Source organism: Marmota marmota, unplaced genomic scaffold (assembly GCF_001458135.2).
Source record: "Marmota marmota marmota unplaced genomic scaffold, marMar, whole genome shotgun sequence".
NCBI classification, from domain to species: Eukaryota; Metazoa; Chordata; class Mammalia; order Rodentia; family Sciuridae; genus Marmota; species Marmota marmota.
This window is the reverse complement of record NW_026000211.1, coordinates 22,808,388-22,835,386: the sequence shown is the minus strand read 5'-3', so window position 1 is coordinate 22,835,386 and position 26,999 is coordinate 22,808,388. Positions and strand designations below refer to the sequence as shown.

General features: G+C 35.3%; 1 protein-coding gene across 1 annotated transcript in view; it reads left to right on the top strand.

Annotated features, from left to right (window-relative positions):
• Positions 1-1,254: 1,254 nt before the first annotated feature.
• The window catches only part of Galntl6 (polypeptide N-acetylgalactosaminyltransferase like 6), a 1,051,497-nt gene continuing 1,025,752 nt past the window's right edge, over positions 1,255-26,999 (top strand). The window contains exons 1-2 of the mRNA XM_015486211.2: positions 1,255-1,389; positions 1,808-2,117. Coding sequence (XP_015341697.1) covers positions 1,980-2,117 — 138 coding nt within the window. The 5' untranslated portion in view covers positions 1,255-1,389; positions 1,808-1,979. The remainder of the gene's footprint in view (positions 1,390-1,807; positions 2,118-26,999) is intronic.

Sequence of the window (26,999 nt, the reverse complement as noted above, 5' to 3'; positions counted from 1 at the left end):
AGACTGCCACAGGTTCCCACTTGTGCGGTCAGGGGCGCTGGTGCATCAATCTGTTCGAGGGGAGGGAGGAGTCCCATCTGCCACAGACTTGTGTCGATCCCCAGAATTTCTGGCCATCCAGCAAGGAGTGTGCGAGGTCGGAGAGGGACAGGTAGCCCTTGCAGCACTACGGAGCACAGAGTGCAGGCGTACACGGCGAGGGAGGAGTGGGTGGCACTGCCAAATCTTAACCAGGGCCCTGGGTGTTTGCAGACCGAAGTACAGCTGCCTCGGGTCTCCACAGTGTCCTCCAGAAGCTGCAGCCGGAGAACCCTGCCTCGCTTGGGGATCCTCTTCCTCCTCTCCCCTATCATGTACCTGCCCTGAGCCTCGGGACACACGGACCGGGGGAACCCCTCTCGGTGGGACGGGCCCAGCCCCGGGTCGCCTCTGCGTCCTGCGGCCGCCGCGCCAGGCTCACCAAGCTCCCACCGGCACCATGGAGGAATCCCGGGTAAACCCGTGTGCATCCGGCGACTTTTCCTCCGGAATCTCTGGCCTGGCGCCTTTTGGGTGAGAACACAGGGGAGCTAGTAGCCCTGTCTGTCCGAGGTGGCACTGAAAAGCCCTGGTGGAGAAACCGAGGATCCGCGTAGTCTGGGAGCTCCAAAGGCTCTTCCTGAAGCGTCTTCGCCCTCCTTTTCTTCCTCGCTGCTGGTTTGTTTATTCAGCATCTGGAAGCCTGGGGGCACTGCCCACCCCTTTGGGCAGCCCGCCCTTCCCTCTCGGGCTCAGGGTCTGGGCTCCCGCACGTGGCAGGCACCAGTATCGTCTCCGCACAAGGACCGCGACCGCCCGCGGAGAGCGAGCGGCTGGGTGCAAGCGCGGCGCTTCTTCGCCTTCTGCTCATCCTTGGGGCGCCCTCGCCCACTTCCAAAGCCCAGCTCAGACTTGGGTTTCGCCGTCTGCCCCCGCCCCCCTTGTACGTGAAAAGGAGATTTAAAATATTGCCCTTTAGGTGCTCACGATGTTTCTCTGGGTTCGTTCAGTTGCTGGAAAAGAATGGTAACATGAACCGCGGAGCGTGAGAGCGTCACCGGAGGAAGGGGAAGAGATTGATGGGCAGAGCGCTTACTTCGCGGAGGATCTCATTCCGAGGACTACTCGGGGAAGGGACGCCTCGGCGCCTGCACTTCCTGGCTGGACTCCGCTGACATCTGTAGCCTCCTTTCCTCCAGGTTCCCAGGTCGCTGAGCCACTGCCTGCCCAGGAGTCTTTAGGCAGCGCGTGAGGATCCAGGAGTTCGTGACCCTCCATCCAAACAGGAGTTCTGCCCTGGATATCGTGTCCCTGGATCCCGGTGGAGCCCACTGGCAAGCTGTCTCCGGAGAGAGTTGAACTTGAGTTCAGGTGGGTTATCCCAAGGGTAGCACAGGAGGAGATGTTGGGGAAGACAAGGAAGGTGATGTTCCAATGTCAAAAGCGGACACTTTTCTTCCTGAAACTTGATGGGGCCAAGCCACTCCCTCTCTCTCAGTTCTCTCTCCTAACCTGCTCCTCCCCAACCCAGACCTCCCACACTAAAGGGGGATGGTGGGCGAACAGCGACAACAACAAACACCTTCTGTTGATTGACGTATCTAGCATGCTATTCCCTTTTTCATAACTTATTACTGTATAAAACGATCATATTTACTCCATTGCTTTTTATTAATGAAGGTCAATAAGCTTAACGATTTCCTCAGTTGAGTCATTTACTTCTAAGCCAATAGATAATGCCTTCGTCATAGTTTTCTGGGGGAAAAGTAACTGTGCGTTTGTTCTGCAGATGGCCAACTCCCTCTGAATCGTGCAGATTGGTGCTGAGCACGCAACAAAAGTTTGTAGCTTCCCCTCAGTTTCTGGTGCTTCACAGGGGAGAGGAAAGGACATTGGCATTAAACACAAGAAGCAGTCAGGGAACCATCTCCTTTAACTTTTCTCCTCTGTTACCATTTGCAATGAAGAGGAAACAGAAGAGATTTCTGCAAATGACTTTGTTATTCATGGTGGCTTTAATTTTCCTGCCCAATATTGGTCTCTGGTCTCTGTACAAGGATAAGCACCTGGTGAAATCTACAGAGCCCAGGGAGCAGCAGGTAAGTACCACCCAGAGAAAAGGTCACAGGAGAATTGGTAAGGCATGCAGCCCTATGCTTGGGCACACCAGGAAGTAGGTAGGGGATAGCCTTGGGCTTTCTCCCAAGTCTTTTAGAACCGATTTTACAAGACTCTAGAGACTTCAGGGCTTAAGCAGGTACTTGTTTCAAGATTGCAGCGAATGACATGATGAAATGTCAACTAGAAAAGAGTAATCAGAGAGGTCAGGAAGGAGAAAAGAAAATCTTTCACAATTGGTCTCAGTTTAATTTTGGCTTGAGGTGGATGAAAGGTTACTGCTTATTTGTGGGAAGAGGGAGTGGGTTTGGTGCAAGTTTAATTATAGGGAATGGTTTTGCCTTCTACCTTGTTTTGCATGTCTATAGTAAAATGGATTGGGCCAACCAACTAAATCTTAACATTTTGAAAGTAGTTTTCCAAAAACCAAGCTGTAGTTTTCTGCATTTGGGTTGTAATTTTTGCTTAGCAATGGATTTTTGCCCTGTGGAAACTTGAAGTGTCTCTTCTCCCCTGTTGCTAAGGTGATGTGGGTGTACAGGGTATACAGGAGAGTAATAAGACTATCCATTCAGTTTCAGTCTGGTGATAAGTTTGTGGCTAAAGGCTGACCTTCATATGGGAAACACTACATAATATGAAATGTTTTATTTTAAGTGAGTCTGTAATCCATTCATATGTATAGAGATCTTGACTTAACATGGTTCAAAATAACTTGTCTTTCTTATGGAGCAAGAATGGAAAGTATCCTTCACAAAATATTGATAAAAATCAATATCATTAAATTCTTTGTTTATTAAGAAATAGAACAGCTCCTGTAATTAAATGTTTAATAATAGAATGCAGCCTTCTTTGTGAAATTGATATGACACTTTTGTGGTGGGTCCTGTACTTTGCCTTGGAATCTTAATATTCTTAATTTCAAGGGTCATCTCCCGTGTACACTATTACCTTCCACACATGGAAGGTAAAACTAGTTTATTTCTGGGCCAAAGCAATATATATTATTGACCACTGAGTGTTTGTTCTTATACTTAACAAAGTTTAATTTTCCTTTTACACAGTTAGTTGTAAAGTATGTGTAGGTAGTCTGCTTTTTCATTATAACAAGAAGTCATTTCCAATCTCTGAACTTTAAACATATCTAGTTCCTATGGATTTTTAATTAATTGGAATTTTGGGGGAATTGCTGACAATATTTTTATCTAGCTGTTGATTTTTATCACCTTTCAACTTTACTAATAAGAATTTAACTTTGGTTTGAAGAATATTCTGTTTTGTCATTCCAGTGGGGAAAAAAAGAAGATGGGCACTTTGGATGTTAAATTTTTTCTCAGATTTAGATCATTTATTTCTCTAAACTCTGATATGAAACAGGATTTTATTAGTAGTCAATACACTACTATGTAAAATTTTCATTACAATATTGGTAAAATAAAAAAGCAAACTTTTTTCTTGAATTTTACTAATTCAATTAACAGTAGCCATCTGAAGTATTTGCTGGTGTAGCTAACATAGAACACTAATTAATCTTATTAATGAGATCTTTACAACTTTCACATTGACCCTATTGATTTTGACTCTTAATGAGAAAATTGTTTGTCCAATCACATTAAAAACAATAAAATGTAGCAATTCAACTCTCTGACTTGTTATTACAATATGCAAAGTGGTATCCCTGTTTCTGTTTCTTCTAGAGTACAAATGATGCTTAAGTTTTTAGTAATAAAGTAATGGATATGAAAGTCATTGGTAGCAAAAGAAGCAGCTGTTCCACAAAGTTTCTTATGCTGTAGAAAAAATGACTCAGATGGATGGACATTACAGTTTAATAATCCTGTGGAAAAGTTTTGAAACCAAGAGATGTCAGACACCAGTAAGCTCTAAAATGAATGTTGAAAATGTACTTTTAGTATTTTAACCTTAATAGTTTTACAACTAATGCTTTCTTACAGATAAAAAAACGTGGATATGCATACACTATTATATAAGTTTTAGATAAGTAAAAGTTAAGTCATTAATATATTATATTTGACCAAATAAAAAGTGACTAATACTGATGAATTAAACATGCTTAATATCAGGGTGTAACATTTTGTTAATGTATCTATATTTCAATGTTAGTAAGTTGGCTAAATACATCAGTTTTCAATTGAAGGATATAATTTGCCTCTTGGGTAATGTGTCATTTAAATTTAGCAATTTATTTTAAAAATATATTTTTATGGCTAATTGATAAGTGGTCCTCAAAAACCATTTGTTACTATATTTACCTCCATGTTCTAAAATGCTAAAGGTAAACATACTGTGTTGATTGAGGCATTGACAGCAGCAAGTACTGAAGCTATTCAAAACATGTCACCTGCCCAAGTGAGCAGTCTGTTTTTACAGATGTGGAGTGTCCATGAGCCAGGGGTTCTTCTTCAAGGTGTAGCACGCTACTGGTCCCAGAATTTGAAAAGTCTTCAAAAAAATGACTCAGATGGATGGACATTACATTTTTTGATGGGGTTACAGGGAAAGAATTTCACTCACAGAAGTTCAAAATCATGGAATGGCTAACACTTTTTAAATATTCCAAATCAGTATTTTACCAGGTCATATCACTGATAGTTTAATATATAAATTATATTCATTATGCAAACTGAGATAAATAAATAGGAGTTAAAAGACAAACCAATGATGAAAATTGTGTTTAATTTTACAAAGTTTAGTATGTAATGCAGTTTTGTCAAATCTACTACACTATTCCAAGTTGATTGTTTTTATTGTGATTTCATTTTAAAGGTAATATTTAGATAATTATGCATAATATTAATACATCTGGCCCATCTATGATGCAGAAAGCAAGCAAATTCAATCAGAATTCCCAAGTTATTCATCTAAATATTTACCCTCTTTTCCCCATAAAATCAAAATTATTAAAATAATTTTAATAGCTTAAAATTATTTTTAAAATAAAATTAAAGCTTCACATTATTTTATTATTTGGACATTGCAAAATTGAAATCAAATTATTGAAATAAATTTTGAGATTTTTTAAATTTTATTAAAATCTTAAAATATTTTATTATTTTTGTCTGTTACTAAATTACCGCAGTCATTATTATTAAGTTATATTCAATTAAAGTTATTTTCAATTAAGTCATTTTCAATTAACTTAATTTTGTTTCTTTTTTGATGATTTTGGGATAAGTATCTACTTTATATTACTCATAAAGTAGATACTTATATTTATTTTACAATATTTATGTAAATTATTCATTTATTGTAAAAAGAATCTATTGATAGTGAATGTGACATTTAGCTGAAAATGATTGCTGCACTATTTTTTATAGTAAATCTTAATTTCATATTCCTTTTTTTAACGTATGGATTACTACTCTTCTCTGGGTTTCAGCCGTATTCGAATGAAAGTACAGCTATATATTTAGGCCTTAATTAAGTTGTGCATTAAGATGTAATTATAACTATTGCATCCAGTATTAATTTATTTATCTTCCTAATCTTTATTCAAGTATACATAGAAAAATCTATGACAAAACATTTTCTGTTCTTAAATACATTAAATAGATTAACCAAACTTATTAAGAAAATAACTATAATAGTAGTTCAGCAACTAAGTTGGAAAAAAACTGAATTGAAGAAGTAATTCAAGAATATTCACAATGTGAAAGGATTTTATAATTTTTAAAAATAAAAACAAAGATCAAAACCCCACAATTTCATATCAGATATTCTAAGAAATATTCAGAGAAAATTTAGAGGTTTGTGTTGGCCAGGGTCATCCACTGCATTAAAAAACAAAACACAGACAAAAACAAACACAAAACTAGACCCTCTAAGTCATTTTGACCTTGTGGAACTTTCTTATTTCTAAGATTTTCAGAATTTCTAATTACAAACTAGAGCTACTCACGCTTGTCACATAATGAGATGTATGAAGTCCTGAGAGATCCCACCTTGGAGGTGAAAAATATTATGAGGTGAAAAATTATGTTTTGGTTTTAGCCAGATTCGCATGTAAAGGATGCTTTGCCCATTAGTAACTTAACTTTCCTTAAAAATCAAAAAACAAGAAACAAAAACAAAACAAAACAAAAAACAAAACAACAATTAAAAAAAAAAAAAAAACCCTTCTCTGAAACAGATAGATCCCTTAGATTTCTGTCCGAAAGAATTTTAAATGTTAAACAGCCTCTATCCTTCTCTCCTCCTTCAGGAAGACTCTTCTCTTTGACAGGGAACATTTTTTTTCTATGGCATTTAAAAATGTGTCTTATAATATAAAAATGTCAGATAATTGGTACCCAGTGTATGCAAACTGACTTTAGCTTTGTTTTGTCATGCGGATCACTAAAGCTGTAAAGTTTGTGCTCCTTCTCCAGCAGACACCTTAGATATGGGAAGAGCTAAAGCAGGAAAAAAAAAAAAATATGAAGATTTTCTTCTCTGCACTCAGGATAGTACATCCTCAACACAGTAGATGTGAAATGATGCATTTCTTTGAGCCATACTGTTCTTAATTAGCTATGATGTGGACTTTAAATTAGGGTTTTAAAGGACCTTTTCTTGAATTTATGGAAAATCCATTCAGAATCACTATGGGATGGCAGCACACAGACCACTGTAACAAGTGTCTTAATTATTTGCTGTGACCTAGTGGATCGCTACATGATTAGTTCATCACACTGCCCCATGGGAGACAGAGTGTAAAACCGTCTTCTGTTCACAAGCTGGTAAAAAATTAGATAGTGTTTTCTCCCCCTTCTGTTCATTTCTGAGTCAGACAAGCTGTGCTGAATCAATTAGCCTCCTATAAGCTTTTCCCATAATAGAAGCCAAATCAAGCTGGAATCTATAGGAAAAAGGTAAGAAAGGTTGGGTGATTTCAGTGGTGTACAGAAGAGAATTGAATACATTTCTTTTGAAAAAAAAATTGTCAGGAGCAACCATGACAACCTTTAGAAAGTTTGCAACTATGTTTCTCCTTGTAACATTTTTATACAGAAAAAAAAAAAAAAAAAAAAAAAAAAAAACAGCTAAGAGACACCAAGAATAACCTTACAGAAGAAGATATAACTTAAAATAAGGGACACACATTCTGCCAAGTAAGGGTCATATAGAATCAGACATGGACATGTTTTGTATTGCAATGATTCTCATTTCTCCCTTGTTTGCCTTGCAGATAGATGGTTAAGAGTGTTAGGGCAGGGAATTTCAGATGCTTAAAATCATCTGACAAGACCATCTATTCTAATATATCTTGTATATTTAAATGATGAAAAGAAGGGATAAGGCACTCACAAAAGATAAAACAGTTTACCATTACCTTCACCTTTCTTCAATAATATTACCAATGTCCACTACTTCTGAACTCAACAAGTGGCATTAAAAAGAGGGTGAATATATAAATATTTATTTAGGGTTCACAATGAATTCAAGGTAAATTACACCAAATTTTTTTTTCCAAATTTTCTCCTTCTATTGTGATTGAAAAGCAAAATGTGGGCTGGATTAGCAATACTCTCAAATTAAACGTATTCGTTTCACACATTCATGTAGCAGAACATGTACACGTACATATGCCCACACTCATAGTCTCACTTATGAAGAAAAATTAAATCCACCCAACTGTTTCATTTTTCCACGGTATTTTTAACTTTTGGAAGGTCTTGCGTATTTCATTGCTTTGAATCTACAATAGTTAGTTGAGTCTGACGCACCATTTAAATATTATTAATGTAATTCTAGGAAATTATGGAAAAAGTTAAAGAAAATGCATCTGTTTCTAAAAATGCTTGCATCTGTTTTGAAAGTGTGAGAATCACGAGAGCGTTTGGCCTATTAGAGTGCCACAGATTATAAATAGGAAAATTCACAGTTATATTTTAATAAAATTAACACGTTTCTGGCTGCCATAGAGTATGGTGGCAGCTACCAACTTTCTGTTTAAAAGACTGCAGGTGTCTTGATGATGGCTGAGAAGGAGAATTTCAAATCACTCCAAGTACCAAATACATGTGAAATGTTGTTTCTGTACTTAAAGTCTAGAAACAGTCATAATACTTGAAATATTTTTATCATATTAAAATGACCAAATTGTCAGGGCTTCCACCTAACTTGGAATGAGGTGGGTATTCCTTCTCCTTATTTTTGACATGTCTTTCCCACAGGATGATCTCAATGACTTCATGTGAGGAGAAATAGCAGAAATTCCACAGTGTCTTGCTCTCCCTTAGTAGGTTATTGTGTGAGCACTGGAATCATATAATTTGGTTCAAATTCTGGCTCCAGTTTTTAGCACTTTTTGACATTAAGCATCTCATGGATCTTCCCCAGACCAAATTTTATTTTAAAAAATGAAGATGGTAATCTTTCATGTCATAATAAAGATTAAATGCATAGCATCTTAAACAGTGTATGGCAAGGCTTAAGAGATATAGTTTAGTGTTTTACTTACACACATACATATGGTATTTACAAGTGTGTGTGTGTGTGTGTGCGTGTTGTAATATATATGTGTGTGTGTGTATACACATATATGGTAAATATTTAAAAGTGTATATCTATATATAGTAAGTATTTATAAGCAATCACGGCCTTTAGCAGGATAATTGTGTTTTTTAAATAAGTATTCTCCTTTAGAGGCATTGCCAAGACAGAATGGCAGAACAGTACCATAGATGTGTTAAAGCTAGTAGAGAGGACTGATGAATAAATTAATCTGGAAAACAAAAGTTTTTTTTTTTTTTTGTATTTCCTTTTTGTGTAGTACTTAAAGACAGGTTGTTAATTTTAAGTCGTCTTCATTTTATTATTCATTGCAAAAAGTAACAAATTATTGATATATTGTACCAAAGAGCTGTTCAAAAATGAAATACTTTAATGGAAGGGAAAGAAAGAGAATTATGTATTTGTAGTGGTAACACTTATTTTCAATAAAAATAAAGCCCATGCCTCACATGTACAGGTATTTTCTTCATACAAATTACCAGTAAGAACTTGAAAATTACTTTTATTGTTTAAATCTCAGTCATGAAAGGAGGAATAGGATTGGTTTATTCTTTAGAAAAAAAGTTAAGAGGTGAGTGACACTATCAATTCAATGCAGCTGCTTTATAAAATTTATGTTCACTTTGTAGAGTTAGGGGACCCAGAAAGCATGTTGCATGGCCATTCTTGATTTTCTACATAGTCAACTGAAGAGATAGAAATGTTTTTTTATGAAATAAAAAGAGCAGTATAGAATTTGCTTTGATTATCATGACCATTCAAAAATGCAGAGAATGATATAGTTCCTTACTCATTGCACAGAGTTTTAGGTCACAGTGGTAACAGTGAGTTGCCTCATCTTATAAAAGTTAGGTGGGTTGGGATCAAGCTAAGGTAGATGCTAACACTTTAATTTCATATGTTGGCCTCCTCCATTACAGAGTGCATGATGGAGCCAGGTGCTGGTGGTGCACACCTATAATCCTAGTGGCTCAGGAGGCTGAGGTGGGAGGATCTCAAGTTCAAAGCTAGCTTCAGGAACTTAGCTACATCAGCAAACCCCTATCTCAAAATAATAAAATAAAATAAAATAAAAAGATAAAAAGGGCTGGGAATGTGGCTCAGTGGTTATGCCCTCCTGGGTTCATTCCCTGGGACAAAAAAAAAAAAATCACTTACCATTTATGAAACCCATTTCCTCATATGGAAACACAGAAATTACTTCATAAAAATGTAGCTGCACAAACTAATTGTATTTATGTATGTAAATTGCTTGGTACATGGAAAATAATTAAGGAAAGCTTAACAAACAGCAGTCTATACTTTTTTCTTTGTTTTTAGAACATCTATTAAAGGTATTAAATGAGCTTAAATATTCCATAAACCTAATACAGATATAATAAAATATATAAGCTGCATCACTATCAATTTGTCTGTTTATTGTTGATAAAATATTTATTGGATATGCAATTTGTACAGAATACTGTGCTAGGCCCTGAGGGAAATAAATGATGAAGCCATAAATCTGTTTTCAATTAGCTTAGGATCTATTAGTTAAGAAAGTCACATATACACCTATAATATAAAGCTAGAAAGTTGTTTTATAAAGAGGACATACTTAAACCATTTAGAGTTTAGAAGAGGTAGAAAAATATCAGTTTTTGTGGGATATTGATATGTGGCCTCATTCTAATTTTTTTTTTTGCATGTTTGCTAATTTAAATTTCCCAGCATTTCACTGAATTAACTTCTTCTATCTAAATGAATTCAAGGCTAAGACACAAAGAATATGGGTCCATGTACTCTGCATTTATAGAATGAGAACATGATTAGGCATGTTATTAGCCACATGGTTTAGGACAAATGATAACTTTGGAAAGATTATTAGAACTGGCAATCTATCCTTGACTCTGTCTTGACTGCAGTCTCATACTGTGTGGAGGTTTAAGCAAATTTGTGAGAGTTTCAATGGCAATCATAAATATGCAACTAAAATATTTTGTTTTTTTTAACATCCATAAATATTAGAGACATCATCTGAATTTGGAGTCCTGAACTGTAACAAACAGGACAAGCTAGAAGGTTGGTGCACTGAGAGGAGGAAGGGACAATACCTAAGGAAGATTGAGACTGTCAAGTAAAACAAAGGAGAGGAGAAAAGCAGAAAATGTTATAATTTTAAAGGTAACTTTAGAAATTTAGAGCCTGTGCTTCTAATAGTATGAATTTTCTGGCTAAGCAGTCTTATATTTTCCCCATGCAATTATCTTGCTACTTTAGAGAGTTAATTAAAAAAATTATGAAATATTCTGTAAAGTTTAAGGCAATATAGATATATTACACATGTCAGCTCGATAGACGATGGGTAGGTAGGTAATTGCATTATAATTATGGTACCTGCTTTCCGGTAGTTGTTGAAGCCTATAATTCTAAACGGAGATCTTGCAAACCCATGAAGCCACTTTGTCAATAAGTCCACAATGCCTGTGTCAAAATAAATGCAGTGACCAGATACATAGAGTGAAAAAAAAAGGAACAAGAGAATACTTAAGTCTAGCAAGTAGGAATGGATGGGAGAGTGATGATATGCATTGCCAGGATGAAGAGATGGTAGTGTCTGCTTGCCAAGAATCTCAACATAATAAAGGTTGATGTTAACATGATTAGTATGACTATGAAACAAAATAATAAGAATTAAATTTAATCTATTCAGAGCAAAATTTAAGGTAATATTTATTGAGCTACTCACATGTTCCAGGTACCATAATAAGCTGCTTGTAAATCCTCACAACAATCCATAATACCTGTAATATTACTATCATATATTACAAATGCAATAATTTTTTAAAAACTTTAAAGAAGATATAATGTTTATTTTATCACTATCGTGTTGAGACTGTATGTAAAGTTCACTGTATAATACTACTACTTTAGAAATATCCTAGATCATTGCAACTCAAGAAATTCTAAAATAACACAACTATAAAAGATAATATGTAACGTAGGTAAGGGGATAGAAACTACAGCCAAACGTACTAGTTTTAGCTTTTAACTAGATGTGTCACTTTGGGAAAGTTACTTATCTTCTCTGTACTTTAGATGAAAGACTTGCAATGTTTCTAAAATGGGCATAAAAATAATTCCTACTTGATTAGTTGATGTAAGGGTTAAATAAATTAATATGCATAAAATGATTAAAAATCATCATAAATAATAAGCAATTTAAAATGTTATTTATTAGACTGATATTATGGACTTATAATTGGGATTGAAAAAAGGAAAAACATTTTTTACATCCTTTTTTTCATGATCCATCATAAATGTGGTCCTCTTTTGGACAAATTTTAACATTTTTTAAAAATTTTTAAAGTATTTTGAAATACCTTTAACTTCTTTTTATTTTTCTTATTTACTCTTGAGTGGCTGATATAGAACATAATAAGGTACTTAAACTTGAAAGTTTTTATAATTTGAACAGAGGGCTCATATGGCCCTACTGCATGTCAGAAGCAAACTAGATTACGAATTATACTCTTCCCAGAATATGCAATCAGCAACCAGCTATTTTGATGACCTTTCCCCCTGTATTTTCAGTTTTGTTCTCTCCACACGGTATTAATTTCTGAACATGTATTCTGCCCTCAGGGAAAAAAACACTCTTTTCTAAATTGTGTCATTAAATTAGTCTAAACTTCCAAAGAGGATTATCTGAAAATGTCTCAGGGTCAAATATGTTATTATTTTACAGAACTTTATTTTATTTAACATTATTTCTGGTTGCTTCCAACAGTAAGGTAGAATTGGGGAAAAAAAAAATCAAGAATGAGGCTGGTGGAAAGTATTGTTGAATAACATGACCAAGGAAGTGCATCTCACTACCTTGGTAGTGATTCCAAGAAAAGAGCTGGCTGCAAAGGCCTAGGAATGAAAAGCTGCATAAAACCAGGTGGTGAAGAGAGTTAAGAACTCTTCTACTTCCTAGCCTGGTGGATTGTATCCTGCTTTAGAGAACCTAACAGAAAGATTCAGGTGACCCACCATGAGTTCAGGTTGTACCCCCTCTTGCCTTGTATAGAAGTATAACCACTTTCTTACAAGCTGAAGGAAAATTCATATTTTTAGAAGATCCTTGACATTCCGGGGCAAACATCTTGAGTTCTAATGAAATACACAGAAAAGGACAAGCAAGAGGCAAGCGACTGGGATAGTGTTCGAGCAAGTCTAAAAATGCAAGCTCATCTTATTTCTTTATATCCTGGACCCTCTTCTTTCTTGCTCAGAGCCTTCTCTTCTCCCTTTTCCTTTGAAATTTTCCTGAAAGAATTTTTTTTTTTCATCTGGATTGATTTGAGCAGTAATTGGCTCGATAAATGGATGAAAGACTTGCAATGTTGAAAAAAACTTGAGACTTTTGCATCCTGAAAAAAAAAAAGATTCTGTTGAGTCTAACTGCATTTCCAATTATTGAAATGTGTGTGATGTGAGAAATATGTTTTTAGCTCAAGGCTTCTGCTGTTGCTTTTTTGTTGTTTTGTTTGTAGGACTGGGAGCTGTCACTTTATTCCAGGCTATGGAATCAGAGAGTAAATATTGCTTGGTCACGTCACCTCCACAGAAACAGTATTTTTAAAGTTCAAGCTGGTCTAGTGAAACCTAACCTACCCTACAAAATCATTAAACTCCTTCCTATTCTGCTCCCTCTCTGGCTTTCCAAAGCTGCTTATTCCTCTCCTCGAATTTCCCATGGCACCACCCCTGCTACCTTGCTCAGCATGCACCCTTGTCTCATCCTTCACAGAGTGTGGTATTTCGTATTAGGAGAGTCAAGACTCTGTGTCACAAAACCAGAAAAAGCAGCAGCATTTACTTGGGTATTTTCATCCACTTGCTTCCTGTTACTATGGAAAAGCGTCCCTAGCTCAGCGTCCCTAGCTCTATGATAAATATGGAACCCCGCTCCAGACCATGGACACAGCTTTATTTAGGAACGTTCACATATTGTTTTCTTTTTTGCTTCCCATTCATTTTCAGACTTTTCCTTTCCAGTCCATCCTTTTCCTTACTATTTAAACTTGTTGAGGTTTCTCCCACTGTTGGAGGGGCCTGAGGAGCAAAAGCAAAGTAAATACTTTCAGTGCCACATAACACTTAGCTACTCTATGCCCTGTCTACTCTTCAGAATCAAAGGACGCTTCTAGTTGATGGCCCCCAATACTGCCCACCTCCAGTTGAACTGAACTCTCACTAAGATGCATAAACTTTCTTCACCAATATCATCAGTAATCTCCTATTGGTTAGTTCCAAAAGCACTTCTCATTAGTCATGCTGCTTCACAGAACTTAACTAAATACTCTCCTACTAAGAATAATGGTCATGGTCAAGCAAGAAGATAACTGCATACTTGTATCCCAGTGACTGGGGAGCCTGAAGCAGGAGGATCACAACTTTGAGGGCAGCCTCAGCAATTCAGCAAGGGCCTAAGGAATTTAGTGAGACCCTGCCTCAAAATTTAAAAGCTGGGGATGTAGCTCAGTGATAAAGCATCCCTGGATTTAATTCCCACTCTCCATAGGCCCTTTCTCCACAAAGTAAAATTCATCCAAAGAAAAGAGATTGTGGCACAGGAGACTTGAGGAAAGAAGGGATTAAAAAGGCAGCTTTGAGAAACAGGAAAGAGATCAGACTAGGAAAACATGAGAGTGATTGTTCACTGGTAATTTAGGTTTCATTGTGCAAAGGCCTCTTTTAATTCTCCTGTCCTTACTTTCCTTCCCAATAGCCACCAATATAGAAACATGTTTGCCAGTGTCCTTTACAGACTCTGCTTTATGTACCTTTCCTGAAAATATTGTTTTGGGGAGGTCATTGTATTCTTGTTCTGTACTCTTCCTTGGATACCTCTCACAACCCATGTGGTTTCAGTTGACATCTTCCAAATTGTTATCACTAATCCATATTTCTCTCCTAAGAATATGAACCACATAAAAAACCTGGAATCTGGAAACAGGTGATCTTTTTTCATGAATTTTCTTTCTTTCTTTCTTTCTTTCTTTCTTTCTTTCTTTTTTTTTTTTTTTTTTTTTTTTTGTTGTAGTTGGACATAATACCTTTATTTTATTTATTTATTTTTATGTGGTGCTGAAGATCGAACTCTGTTCCTCACATGTGTTAGGCTAGCGCTATACCACTGAGCCACAACCCCAGCTCATGGAAACAGATATTTTTAAGTGTGCATGTTTTATATGAATTTCATCTGTGCCTTCTATTCCCTATTGTCCAAGGCCTGATAATAATAATTGGTACCTTGGTACCTTCATTATCTTTACTATCAAGTTCAACTGTTGACTAGCAATTCTTTTTACCAGGTGTCTCTTGAATCTATTTACATAACCCTCATTCCAGTGTGCTTTTTGGGACCAGCTTAAACACTTCACTGGATTTCTATGAGGGACACTCTAACTTAATGCTCTTGCCTCCAGCCTGTCCTCAGATCTACTCTCAGAGAAGCTGGAGTTGTTTATCCAGAGTTCTTAACTGAAAAGCTACTGCCACTGGACTCTTACAGTGTTAGATTAAAGCTCAAATTCTTTAATACAGCTTACCCAAACTCTTCTGGATATAAACTCACGCCTGATTGCTCACTACTTCACTGCCAAGACTCTCTAAGCTCCAACCACTTCAAGCTTCTTTTAGTTTCCTGAAGAGTATCATGCTCCTTGTTCTCTAGGAATTTACATATTTTTTTGTCTTCACTCTTGCCTGGATAATTTATACTTTCCTTGAAGCTCTCTCTGGGAAACTTCTCCTTGATCCCCCATGCTTGGGAGACATACCTTTTCTAAGTATTAGGTTAGCTTTATTTTCTTCTGCCTTTATAAAAAAAAATACTTAGTCTGTATACTAATTACATGTTTAGGTCCTTTATTCTCCATTAATCAGTAAGTTTTATTTTCCATAAATTGGGAAGTTTCTTAAACTTAGTCTTGGGTTCAATGGTGGCTTCTAGGAAGATTTGTACAGGTATTAATTCCTGGACCTGTAAATGTTACCTTATTTGGGGGGAAAAAGGGTCTTTGTTGTTGTGACTAATTTAAAGATCTTGAGACGCAGACATAGTTGGAATTATCCAGCTGGGCTGTAAGACCTGTGCGTATCTTTCTTGTAAAAGGCATATCGGGGAGATTTGATGGATATAAGAGAAGACATAGAAAGGAGAAATGCAATGTGAAGACAGGCTGACAGACTCAAGTGATGTTTATGTAGGACAAATGAGGCTGGACATCCAAGAATTTTCAGGAAGCAGGTTTGTTTCAGCTGCAGTAGTCCAGAGGGCAATGGCTAAAAATTTATACTCAATGGGGGTGGTTACATGACAGTGGGTGGATACATAGCAGCTATTCTTTGTACCACATTTTAGGTCAGACAGAGGCTTCACAAGTTTTTACCAAGGAAAACAGTAATAGTAACTTTTGCATAGCAACAAGCTTGAATGCAGAAAGAGAAACCTAGCCTTTACAAGAAAGAAGAAGCCTCAAACCACAATGAGCTCACTGCAGAAATCCTGCTGATATTCTTTGTAAAATTCTTGTTAACTAGGAGAAAAGCTTATATGTTAATTGTGGTGGGGGTCCTCTTTGGTGGAGGACCTGCATCAATGTGGCCATAAGTCATACAAAGAAGACACTAAGGAGATGGAGGCAGAGATTGGAGTGATGTGGCCAAAGCCAAGGAATTTAAAAAATGCCAGTAGCCACCAGAGCTGGAGGAGGCAGGGAGAACTCTCTTCTAGAGCCTCCACAGATATTGCAGCCCTTCCAGCACCCTGATTTCAGGTTCTCAGCTTCCAGAACTATAAAAGAATAAATTTCTATTGTTTAAAGCTACGTAAAAGCAGTCTCATGAAGATAACATAGTCAGAAATTGTCTTTTTCCAATTTCTAGACCAGGTCCTAGAATTATCTGGTCATGATGAGGCAATTGATAAAATATTACTTAGAAAAATGAAGAGTCATAGATGTGAGTTGTCTTGTATGTATTGAACTTACTTGAGCTAATCTGTATAGATTCAAAAATAAACCTGTGCACACTCACCATGTAAATTTCAATATGTGAGGGCACTACCAAACAAATGTGAATAGAAGAAGGTAAGTTGTTGTCAATCATGAATTAATGTACACATTACCTGCTTTCTTCTGTCAACCTCATCCTGATTAAGTATGCAATTATGTCAATACTAGGTTGATCCTGATACTGAAAATCACAATGAGATTTCTTCAAATACATAGACATCTGAGTGTGCTGAGTGTCATTTAATAATTTTATTGAGAAGCAAATAATCACATTTAAAAACAGCTGTGATAAAGAGCACATTATAATAGTTGCATCTGCTCTTTCTCTAATTATGACAATATCTGTGGTAAAACTTTTATAAAACTGTTATAAAATAGGTAGGCACATATGTCTACATTTAAATAGCAGCCATGGCAATTTAGGAAAGACTTGTGTTTAATACTTCAGCTATCTACAAAAAAAGTATATGGCCAAGTTCATTAGTATATCCTACAAAGAAACACCAAACACCACACTTCATTAAAAGCACTTATTTTAAGAATCTAGACTGATATATTTCAAGGGATTTTTTTTAAGTTGACTGCTTCAAACCTTAAAATTTCTATTAGTTTGATTATCCAGCACAGGTCTTCCTTTGAACAGCCCCTTCTTTTTGAAAAGTTTACCTTGATTTGCTTAGGTTCATTTTAATTAGTAGTGGTGTAGCAGGAATGTGAAGCAAAGAGAGAAGGGGGAGGGGATTCAAGGGTAAAACTTATGAAAGAGATTAGAAAAAATTGTAGGAATTAGAAAAACTATGCCAAGCTTTATTTGGTGGAGGCATACTAAATGCAGTGTCTTGGAGGGAAATGTCTTACTGTTCTGGTAATTAAATAGTATTGTGTTTAATGAGATGATTCCATGATGTTCCTCATCATGCTAAATTATGTCAAGCATATTAATTATATCACTCCTGTTTGTACAGCAGTATGGTCAGCTTTTAACTTTTCATTGTGACATTTCTATCCACCAGTTACTAAACTTTGACCTTCTTTCATTTAGTTACTTTTGTGTTCATTACAATAGCATATTCAAGTGATTTTTAAGAAGTTTTATTGGCTGTGATCCACTTTTAAATCATGTGCAGAAATGTATAGGATGCACAATACAGAGAGCTATTTAAATCAACTTTAAAAAATATATTATCAGCTCAATGGCATCCATTCATAGAAATGTCATTTCCAAGTATTCTTTTTTTAATATTTATTTTTTAGTTTTAGGTGGACACAAAATTGGAAAGAATGATCAATGCCATGACACTTGTCTGTGTCATAATATTTGTATGTTAAAACATAGCATTCTAGGTGCTGTTACCTAACAAAAAAAATATGACCCGGGTTTGCTTGATTATTATGCTAAAATATGTGTATACATTTTATGTTACTTGTCTGACTTGAACACTAAAGAATGATTTTTCTTATAATAGTATGATTTTATGTTGTTTCTCTGTGTTCTTCAATTGCATATTTCTACTTATTTGAGACACATTTTATTTTTTCAGTAATCTTAAGGTAATGTATTTATTCTGGATGGTTAATCAATTTGTAAAGTTTCATGTAGATATATACAAATGCTCACTTTCTGTGACTGTTTCCTCATGGGAAAATGTTTCATGTTTTCAAAAGATTTATTGACACATATGAATTATTCCTGTTAATCGGGTTCAGTGTTATATATCCAACATGAATATAGTGAGCACTGATCAAATCCAACCAACTTTTTTTTCTGACCATTCCCTATGCCCTTCCCAATCTCTAGTAATCACTATTCCACTTCTTTTGGCTTCTACACATTGCAAGAACACGTGGTACTGGTCTTTCTGTGTTTGACTTATTTCACTTATAGTGAGTGTCCTCCAGGGCCATCCATTTTGCTGCAATTGACAGGATTTCAGTCTTTTTTATGTTTGAATTATACTTCATTGTATATTAGGCCACATTTTCTTTATCCCGTCATCTGTCCATGGGTACCTAGGCTGCTTCATGTTTATTTTACAGATGAAATATATAGATTCTGATAAAAATTTCTTTAAGAATTATACTTTTTAAGATACTTTCATCCAGGCAAAACAATCAGATATGTGCTATCAATATTTTCTTTTTAAAATGTAAAATTTAGTCTACAAATCTAGTCTGTATTTTTTCTGAGTTTTATTATTTTTATTCTCTTTCTTGCAACTCAAACTTTAAATTGGGTAGTTCATTCCTATTTATTTATCTCATAAGTCAATTTATCTTATGTCTTACTATTTGATGTCTGTTTTTATTTTCTTACCCATGACTAGATTTAAAGTGTTTCTCTCTTAGATTGTATGACATTGAAAAAAATATATAGATATATCTATTCCATCTATGTTAATTTTAGATATATGAGTGCGTTGCAAGAAAGTATTGAATTACAGTTTGTTTCTCATTTTATTAATTATCATTTTCATTCCCTCATTTATTAGGTTTATTTGAGTAAGTGTAAAAAAAATGTAACCATGATTGTCAAAAATGTCACTTAAGCCAGGAGTGGTGGCAAATGCCTATAAACTCAATGGCTTAGGATGCTGAGGCAGGGGGATCAGGAGTTCAAAGCCAGCCTCAGCAAAAGTGAGGCAATAAGCAACTCAGTGAAACCCTGTCTCTAAATAAAATAGAAAAACGGACTGGGAATATGGCTCAGTGGTCCAGTGCCCCTGTGTTCAATCCCCAATACCTCCCCCCCCCCAAAGTCACTTAGAAATTGTAAATAGGAATGATTTTTTTTCAATAGCCAGGCAAGAAAGTCATAGAGTTAAAGGATAAAAGGTGTCTCTACTGGTGGAGAATATTTGAGGCTGATATACTTGCATTTTTAGATAAACAGGGGATAAGCCTCTTAGTCCTCCCAGGATCAAAGCAAAATGTTTCAATCACTTATCCTCATTTCAACACACTTCCCTGAAGTTATAGATTTGGGAATTACTTTTCAATTTTTAAGCTGCCTTAAATGCTCATTTTTAATTAATACAAAATGGCATGGGAAGGTCCAAATCTAATTTTGATGGTCCTCCCCTGAGGCCTATTCCACATACTACCTGATTAATGGTATACTGAGCAATGTTAGAAGTAGTAAATACAGAAAATAGTATGTGAAGTCTAGGTAAAGAGTTAAAAACACTTGCATTTTTCAGTGAATGTGAATTACAGTACAAATCGCAATATACAGTTGTTATTCAATGAATTACTATTCAATGAATTGACTGTCAACTGATAATTTCCACAGATATATTTATGCTCAACCTCTTAAAAATATTTATTACCTATAGCAACTGTAATCTGTGAAAAAATTCTTGGTTTTTAATATCTTACATTAATTTTAATTAATTTATGTATGACTTATGTTCAGCCAGAATTTGTTAAAAATGTTAATATTAGGAATAAAATGGAACTGGGAAAAATAACTTTATTCTGCCATAAGCCACCTATTTACCTGGCCTAAGACCTTAACTATTCTAAAATTCTGTCAGTTACTTTTATTTTTTTGGTACAGGAGACTGTACCCAGGACACTTATCCACTCAGCCACATCCCCAGCCCTTTTTATATTTTATTTTGAGACAGGATCGCCCTATGTTTCTGAGGTGGGCCTTTAACTCTCGAAACTCCTGCATCAGCCTCCCAGATTGCTGGGATTACAAGTGTGTGCCATCATACCTAGCTGTCAGTTACTTTTTAATGGTAATTTCTGCCTACTTTTCACATTTTTTTTGTTTTTGTTATATTTTGTTTCAGGCCTATAACAAGGGTTTGATTATTGTATAAAATTTGTATCTTCAATGATAAGGAGAAATTTTATTTCCACTCTTTAGCTTGACTGTTTACCAATAGCATTGTCTAAGTTATAATATCAGATATTGCTGTTAAATTAGCTTTGGCATAAAGTCAGTATTAGGCAACTTTGACGGATTTAGTAACATTAGCTCTAGTCTATTAAAACAAATATATTCAGTTATGTGAACTATTGTAGAATATGCCAATATACTTTTTATCTTCTCTAACAACTTCATTTCTCTAACACATGCTGATCTTTATTTTTTAGAAACACACTGCTTTAGCAAAATTATTTTGGCTAGTGTTTGAAAATGCCAAAAAAAAATATGCATTGCCATCTCTTTTTTATCATACTTTTCTAGCATGTTTTCATGTTCTTGTCACAATTTGAGAACACTGATTTTTTTGTTAAAGATTTCATTTTATGGAACTTGTTATTTTAGCAATGTCTTCATATTTCCTGGATTTAGGATAACACTTGGAAGCCGGTTAGTAAACAAATGCTATAGTGTACAAAGTTAACACTGATACTTAACAGGATTCTATGATCATAAGTGTTGTTTTACTATGTTTTGTTTGTGGAAGTGGAGATTGAACCCAGGGGTGTTCTACCACTGGGCTCCATCCCTGGCCCTTTTCTTGTTTGTTTGCATTTGAGATAGGTTTTTTGCTAATTTGCCTAAGTTGACCTCCTTGAACTTGCCACTCTCCTGCCTCAGCCTCTCAAGCAGTTTTGATTACAGGCATGCACCACCATGCCAGGCGTTTTAAGCCAAATGTATGTTTTCCTATCTATCAAACTGATTGCCACTTCGAGATCGATAAAACAATCTTCCTTAACTTTTTCAGGTATCAAATGAGGAGAGCAAGCAAAGTTGTTTGCCAAAACCACAAAATGAGTTCACAGGCAAGCCTGGGCGTTTTTCAAGTCTCAATGTTCCTGAGACTAGTGGCATTTTCTTTTCATCCTTAGCAATGCTGTCACAGGTACTTACCTCTTTGGAAGTGTCACACTGGAACCTGAGATGAAATGGCTTGGTAAATGTAGAATACTAACACTACTCAGCTTTCCAGAAGCCTCCTTTTGTAGGAATACCCAGACAATAAGGAATCTAGAATTTTCTATTCTATTCCAGTCATTTGAGAGCATATGATATACAGAGATTAATAGATTTTTACATTTAGCATGCGTTTTCAGTATGTGATATTTAGTAGATTTTAGAAGGAGTGAAGATATACTAGACCCCCCCAAAAGTGCAGACATACCCTATAAAGATGTTACCCCAAATCATGAAAAGTGGTCTCCTAATCATCGTCATAGGCAAGTGGAGTAAAGAATCAAAGCCTGAGTCAGACAGGTTTAGATGAAGTTCTGGGCAAGTGGCTAAAGAGAATCCTGATAACCCAGGGGAGGAGAGGTTAGCTGTTGTCATGTTTGAATGTTCTGGTTCCCAGGGTGAGGAGATGGAGTCATTTAATTAAGAGCCTTGTAAGGATAACTGTCACAAGCAGCAATATTTCATAGTAGAGAGCAGAGAGAATGAGAGTCATCTGAACTAAAGAGGACACCTATTTTTACCATTTATTGAGAGGCAGAGGATAGTCTGCTTATTCCTCTAAGCACCTTTACTCTGCCATTACATGTTGGAAGACAGACTGACAAACACACTAGAGATGAGGCGTAATATGAAAGAATTTATGAGGTGATGAGCAATTTTCTCTAAGTTTTCCATGGTTTCTATTTATATTACTGTAAGAATAGAACACAATATTCTACTTTGAAAAATACACAAAGGACTATAGAAAAAAATCGCTTCTTGAGTTCGAATAGGTTTGTGGCCTTGTTATGCTTGTGTGTTTGTATCATATGTGTGCTAGTTTCTATGCATGTATACCTGTGATGATCTCATTTTAGCACTTATTGCTTAACATAGGTACTAGATCATTTCACATTTTTATTTATTTTATTTCACATTTTTATTTATAGCTTAAGAATAGTTTATTTATATCTCTAGCTTAATAATACTTATGAGTTATTTGAGCTCTAAAATGTATTTATTTGTCAGACGGGCTATTTATCATATAGTATGTGATATACTATATGACATCTGCACTAGCATAGATCATTGTATTTTTATTTATGAATATAATATTCATTTTAAAAGTAACTGATGATGTCTAAGTATTCACTATGTCATCTTGAGAAACAACAATATACATATGTATAATTAATAATTGCATATAATTAATAATTACAATTTGAATTAATGAATGATAATAAATTATAGTTTTATATATTATATAATGACAGATCTTTAAGTGCCTAAGTGTAAATTGCTTTCTAATGGCTAATAAATTTTATAATATATTTTGTTATGTTAAAGACAACCTGACACAATTTTTATCATAAGTATTCTCAATTTAAAATAATTATATTCAGAACAACAATAATTTTATTGGTTTGTTTTAAATAAAAATGAAAAAAAAATGTTCTGGAAATTTCTTGTAATATTCAATTAATAGGAGAAGGAAGACAAGGACTCTTGATGGCAACATTCATGCACTCTCTAGATTCCATGTGAAATTTGGGGCTGAAGAGAATGATAAAGTGTGTTATTATTTAGCCAGTCCCATAGTATCATTAATACTAGCATTAATAATAAAAACTTCTTTCAACTCTTTTCTCTCTCCTCCTCCTCCTTCAGGGATATGGGGAAGGAAACAGTGAATTTGAAGCATATCTACCAGAAACTGGGGTTGTACTCTGACGTGAGAAAAATGCTAGGTGGGAATATGTGTTTTTCAAATTAAGTAAAAAATGATTGATTATTTTACATCTGATTTTACATCTCAACTTTGTGGAAACTACTTCTCACTGTTCCTTCTGATTCTGCACAGCTGTCCCTCATGTCTAGTCTTCTTTCACTAAAGAAGATGTGAACTCATGGAATTTCAGGACAACAAAGGCCAACTAATAGCTTTTTATTTTAATAATTAAGCATTAGAAAATATTTCACAAATCAAAATATATGGAAATAATAAAGTGGCATTGTGTTTATTCTCAACTTTCAAGAAAAAAACAGCCAATGTAATTGAAGATACCCCAGACCGAATGTGTCCCATACTTTATTTGAATTCCTCTTTTCTCCCTTAGTAATTATCATCCTAACTATGATGTAATTGTATTCCTCATCCCCTAAATGTCTTTTGATTTGAATACTTTGTTTCCTATGATACTGAAGGTTTGTCTTGTTTCATTTTAATGCAGTCAAGTTGTTCTTCTTCTTTTGTGGCTCTGACTACTTTCCTTGGTAAGGTGAGGGCATCCCCATATGAGTTAGGTGGTGGCTGTGATGGAAGATTTTTCAAACATAAAAGAATAAAGAAAATAAGAAAACATATTAAGGGAAAGATAAGCTATGTTTCCTTTCATCACATAAAGCAGTTAATATGGAAAGGAGAAAACTAGAATGAATCTATAGATATTACTCTGGAATTGGAAATATCAATGTGAATTAATGTTTTTTAATAACAACATAGATACACAATAAATATAGATATAAATGTGTTTGTGTAAATACTAAATAATTACAGAGTTTATAAAAGCAATTTTACATGGAGAATGATGAAAGTCACTACAATAAGTAACTAAAACATCAACAGGGATGAGGCAAAGGGCAATTGCAGATTAGCTACAATGAGAACATGGAGTAACTTCTGCAGTATTCCTTGCAAAACTACATAACTTGAATCAAACCATATGGAACAACAGATAAGCCAAACTGACATGTAAAATAACTGGCCTCCAATATTTAGGAGTGTCAACATCACAAACATAAGAAAAGTCTAGCACCTAATCCATAGTGAATAAAGCTAGGGAAACTTACAACTAAATGCCATGTAGGATGTCAACTGGATTATTTTTTTTTCTTTTTTTTTTAATTTTTTATTGTTGGTTGTTCAAAACATTACATAGTTCTTGACATATCATATTTCACACTTTGATTCAAGTGGGTTATGAACTCCCATTTTTACCCCGTATACAGATTGCAGAATCATATCAGTTACACATCCATTGATTTACATGTTGCCATACTAGTGTCTGTTGTATTCTGCTGCCTTTCCTATCCTCTACTATCCCCCCTCCCCTCTTCTCTCTCTACCCCCTCTACTGTCATTCATTTCTCCCCCTTGTATTATTTGGGAAAGGGAGAGAGAAGGGAAATTGCATGGAAATGGAAGGAGACCCTCAGGGTTATACAAAATTACATACAAGAGGAAGTGAGGGGAAAGGGAAAAATAATGGATTATTTTCTTATGAAGAATATTTTGAGGGCCTATTCGTGAAACTCAATAGGATCCTGAAATTTAGAGTATGGTAATGACTCCGTGTTCATATCCTGTTCTTTGCTCTTGTGTTATGGTTATGTAGGCGAGTGTCAGTATTCAGGGTGATGGTATATCACATTAGCAACTTAATTGATCAGGCAAAATAAAATTATCTATGAATTATTACAACTCTTCTGCAGTTTGAGATTGTTTTAAAAATAAAGCGAAGGAGGATAGGCTATCACTAAGTTTGTATTACTTTCTCTATTTAGGAATATTCACCCAACTACCAACACACCCTCCCTGAGATACTACTCTCAAAGCTCAGGAAAATACTTTTCTCTGTGATGAGTTGGTGTATTCGTAACCTACATGATGAGCATCAGACACTCCTGACAGCTGGAAAGCTTCAAGATAGATGCTACACTCATTTGATATAAACTTCTTCATTTAGTATTTTCTGTACAGTTTATCCCACCTGTCTTTGTCTATTTCTTTGTTTTATTTTTATTGTAGACTTAAAAGTTTAAAATGTATTGTTCCTGTCTTTATTTCAAATACTTTTTTCCTCCTCATAAATGACAAAGGTGCTTAACAACAAATACATTACTGTTGTTTCCCTCTCTGTCATCCTTCCTACTTCCTCCAGAGCCATGCACATAAAAACTTCAACAAATAACCATTGAGTTCACGTATCCTACTATTTTTTGCAGCAAAAATCACATGACCATATGCATTTATTAAGTTGTTTTTAAAACATGAGTTTTTAACTCCAGTGAAAGGTACTTTATTTGTGCATATTTTGAGACTTAAATATAAAGATGGCAGGATAGGCTGGTCCAGGCCTAAAGATTGTCAGTACAAAGGACACTCATGAAATGCACAGGGAATGGACACATATCCTGGATCACTAGGTCATGACAGGGAATTCCAAAGTCTGGTGGTCAATGGTAAGGAATACTAGAGGCCACAAGAGTAAAGAAAGCACAGGCACAGTTTCCTTCAACTACTGCATCTACACTTCGGGGTTCCCTTGCTAACATCTAAAACCATTCTGTCTCAGGCCCTGGATTTTCCTGTTTTATACTGAAGTTCTGGCAGTGTTCCAAGCCCTGATTTCCCAAAAAATGATGAACCTTGAATATAGAAAATAGAAGTGCAAGATTTTTCTCATGTGTGATAGTTGAGACACCACAGGTAATGAAAGGCTTGAGATTTGGGGATGGGGGAAGGCACAGTGACAAGGGCACAGGCTGGCAGGCATGACATTAACAGGAAAAAGTAAGGAAAGAACTTTCCTCAGTGCTTCGTGTTTCTATTACTGTTTAAAGTCTTCTTACTCAGGATTCATACCTAAATGAATTCTTAAACTTGTACATAAATTTGCATGTGATTCTACAATCTGATTTTTTTTCTAATTCCACTTTACAGATTGGTCAGGAATATATCTAGAAAGCAAGGTTTTCTAAAATATTCTGTTTATTTAAGAAAAAAATAAAATTCCTTGGAGACCTTGTTATAAAATTTTATCTTGTAAATTTACATCTCTATTTACTGACTCTTTCTTCATTTCTGCAAGTGTGGCAACTCGGATCTTGGTGATGCCACTTAGAGCCACCTCCTCCAACACACACAGACACAAACATTTACATACGCACAGGTAAGGCCAATGTGCTCAGATTGCTGGAAAGAGAATGGATAGTAAGCAAGGACCTAAAATGATTACAGTAAGAAAAAATAATGTAATAAAGATGAACTTGAAGATTTTGAGTTATCAAGGTTAAAACTAAGTGGATGAAAATTCACAAGTAGAAAGGTACAATCCAAGATTCCTTTTCTTTGTCTTCCTAAACCAGATGAAACTGAATGCATTGTGTCCTTTAGGTCTTTATCACTACTCTCATTTTAGCGATAATTTATTTATGAATCTTAGAGACTTTTTTTTGCATCATTTTAATGTATCATGTCTTGACAGTTTTTTCCTCTCTTCGGGCTCATCTTACTCCTTTGTAATTTATTTAAGTATTTTAGTGTTTTAGAGGATTGTGGATTAATGATGCATTTAAACTGCTTTAGAATGACCTTAGGCTAGGTAAATTACCGAGGTAGTGCCAGCCAGGGATATTTATTTTCA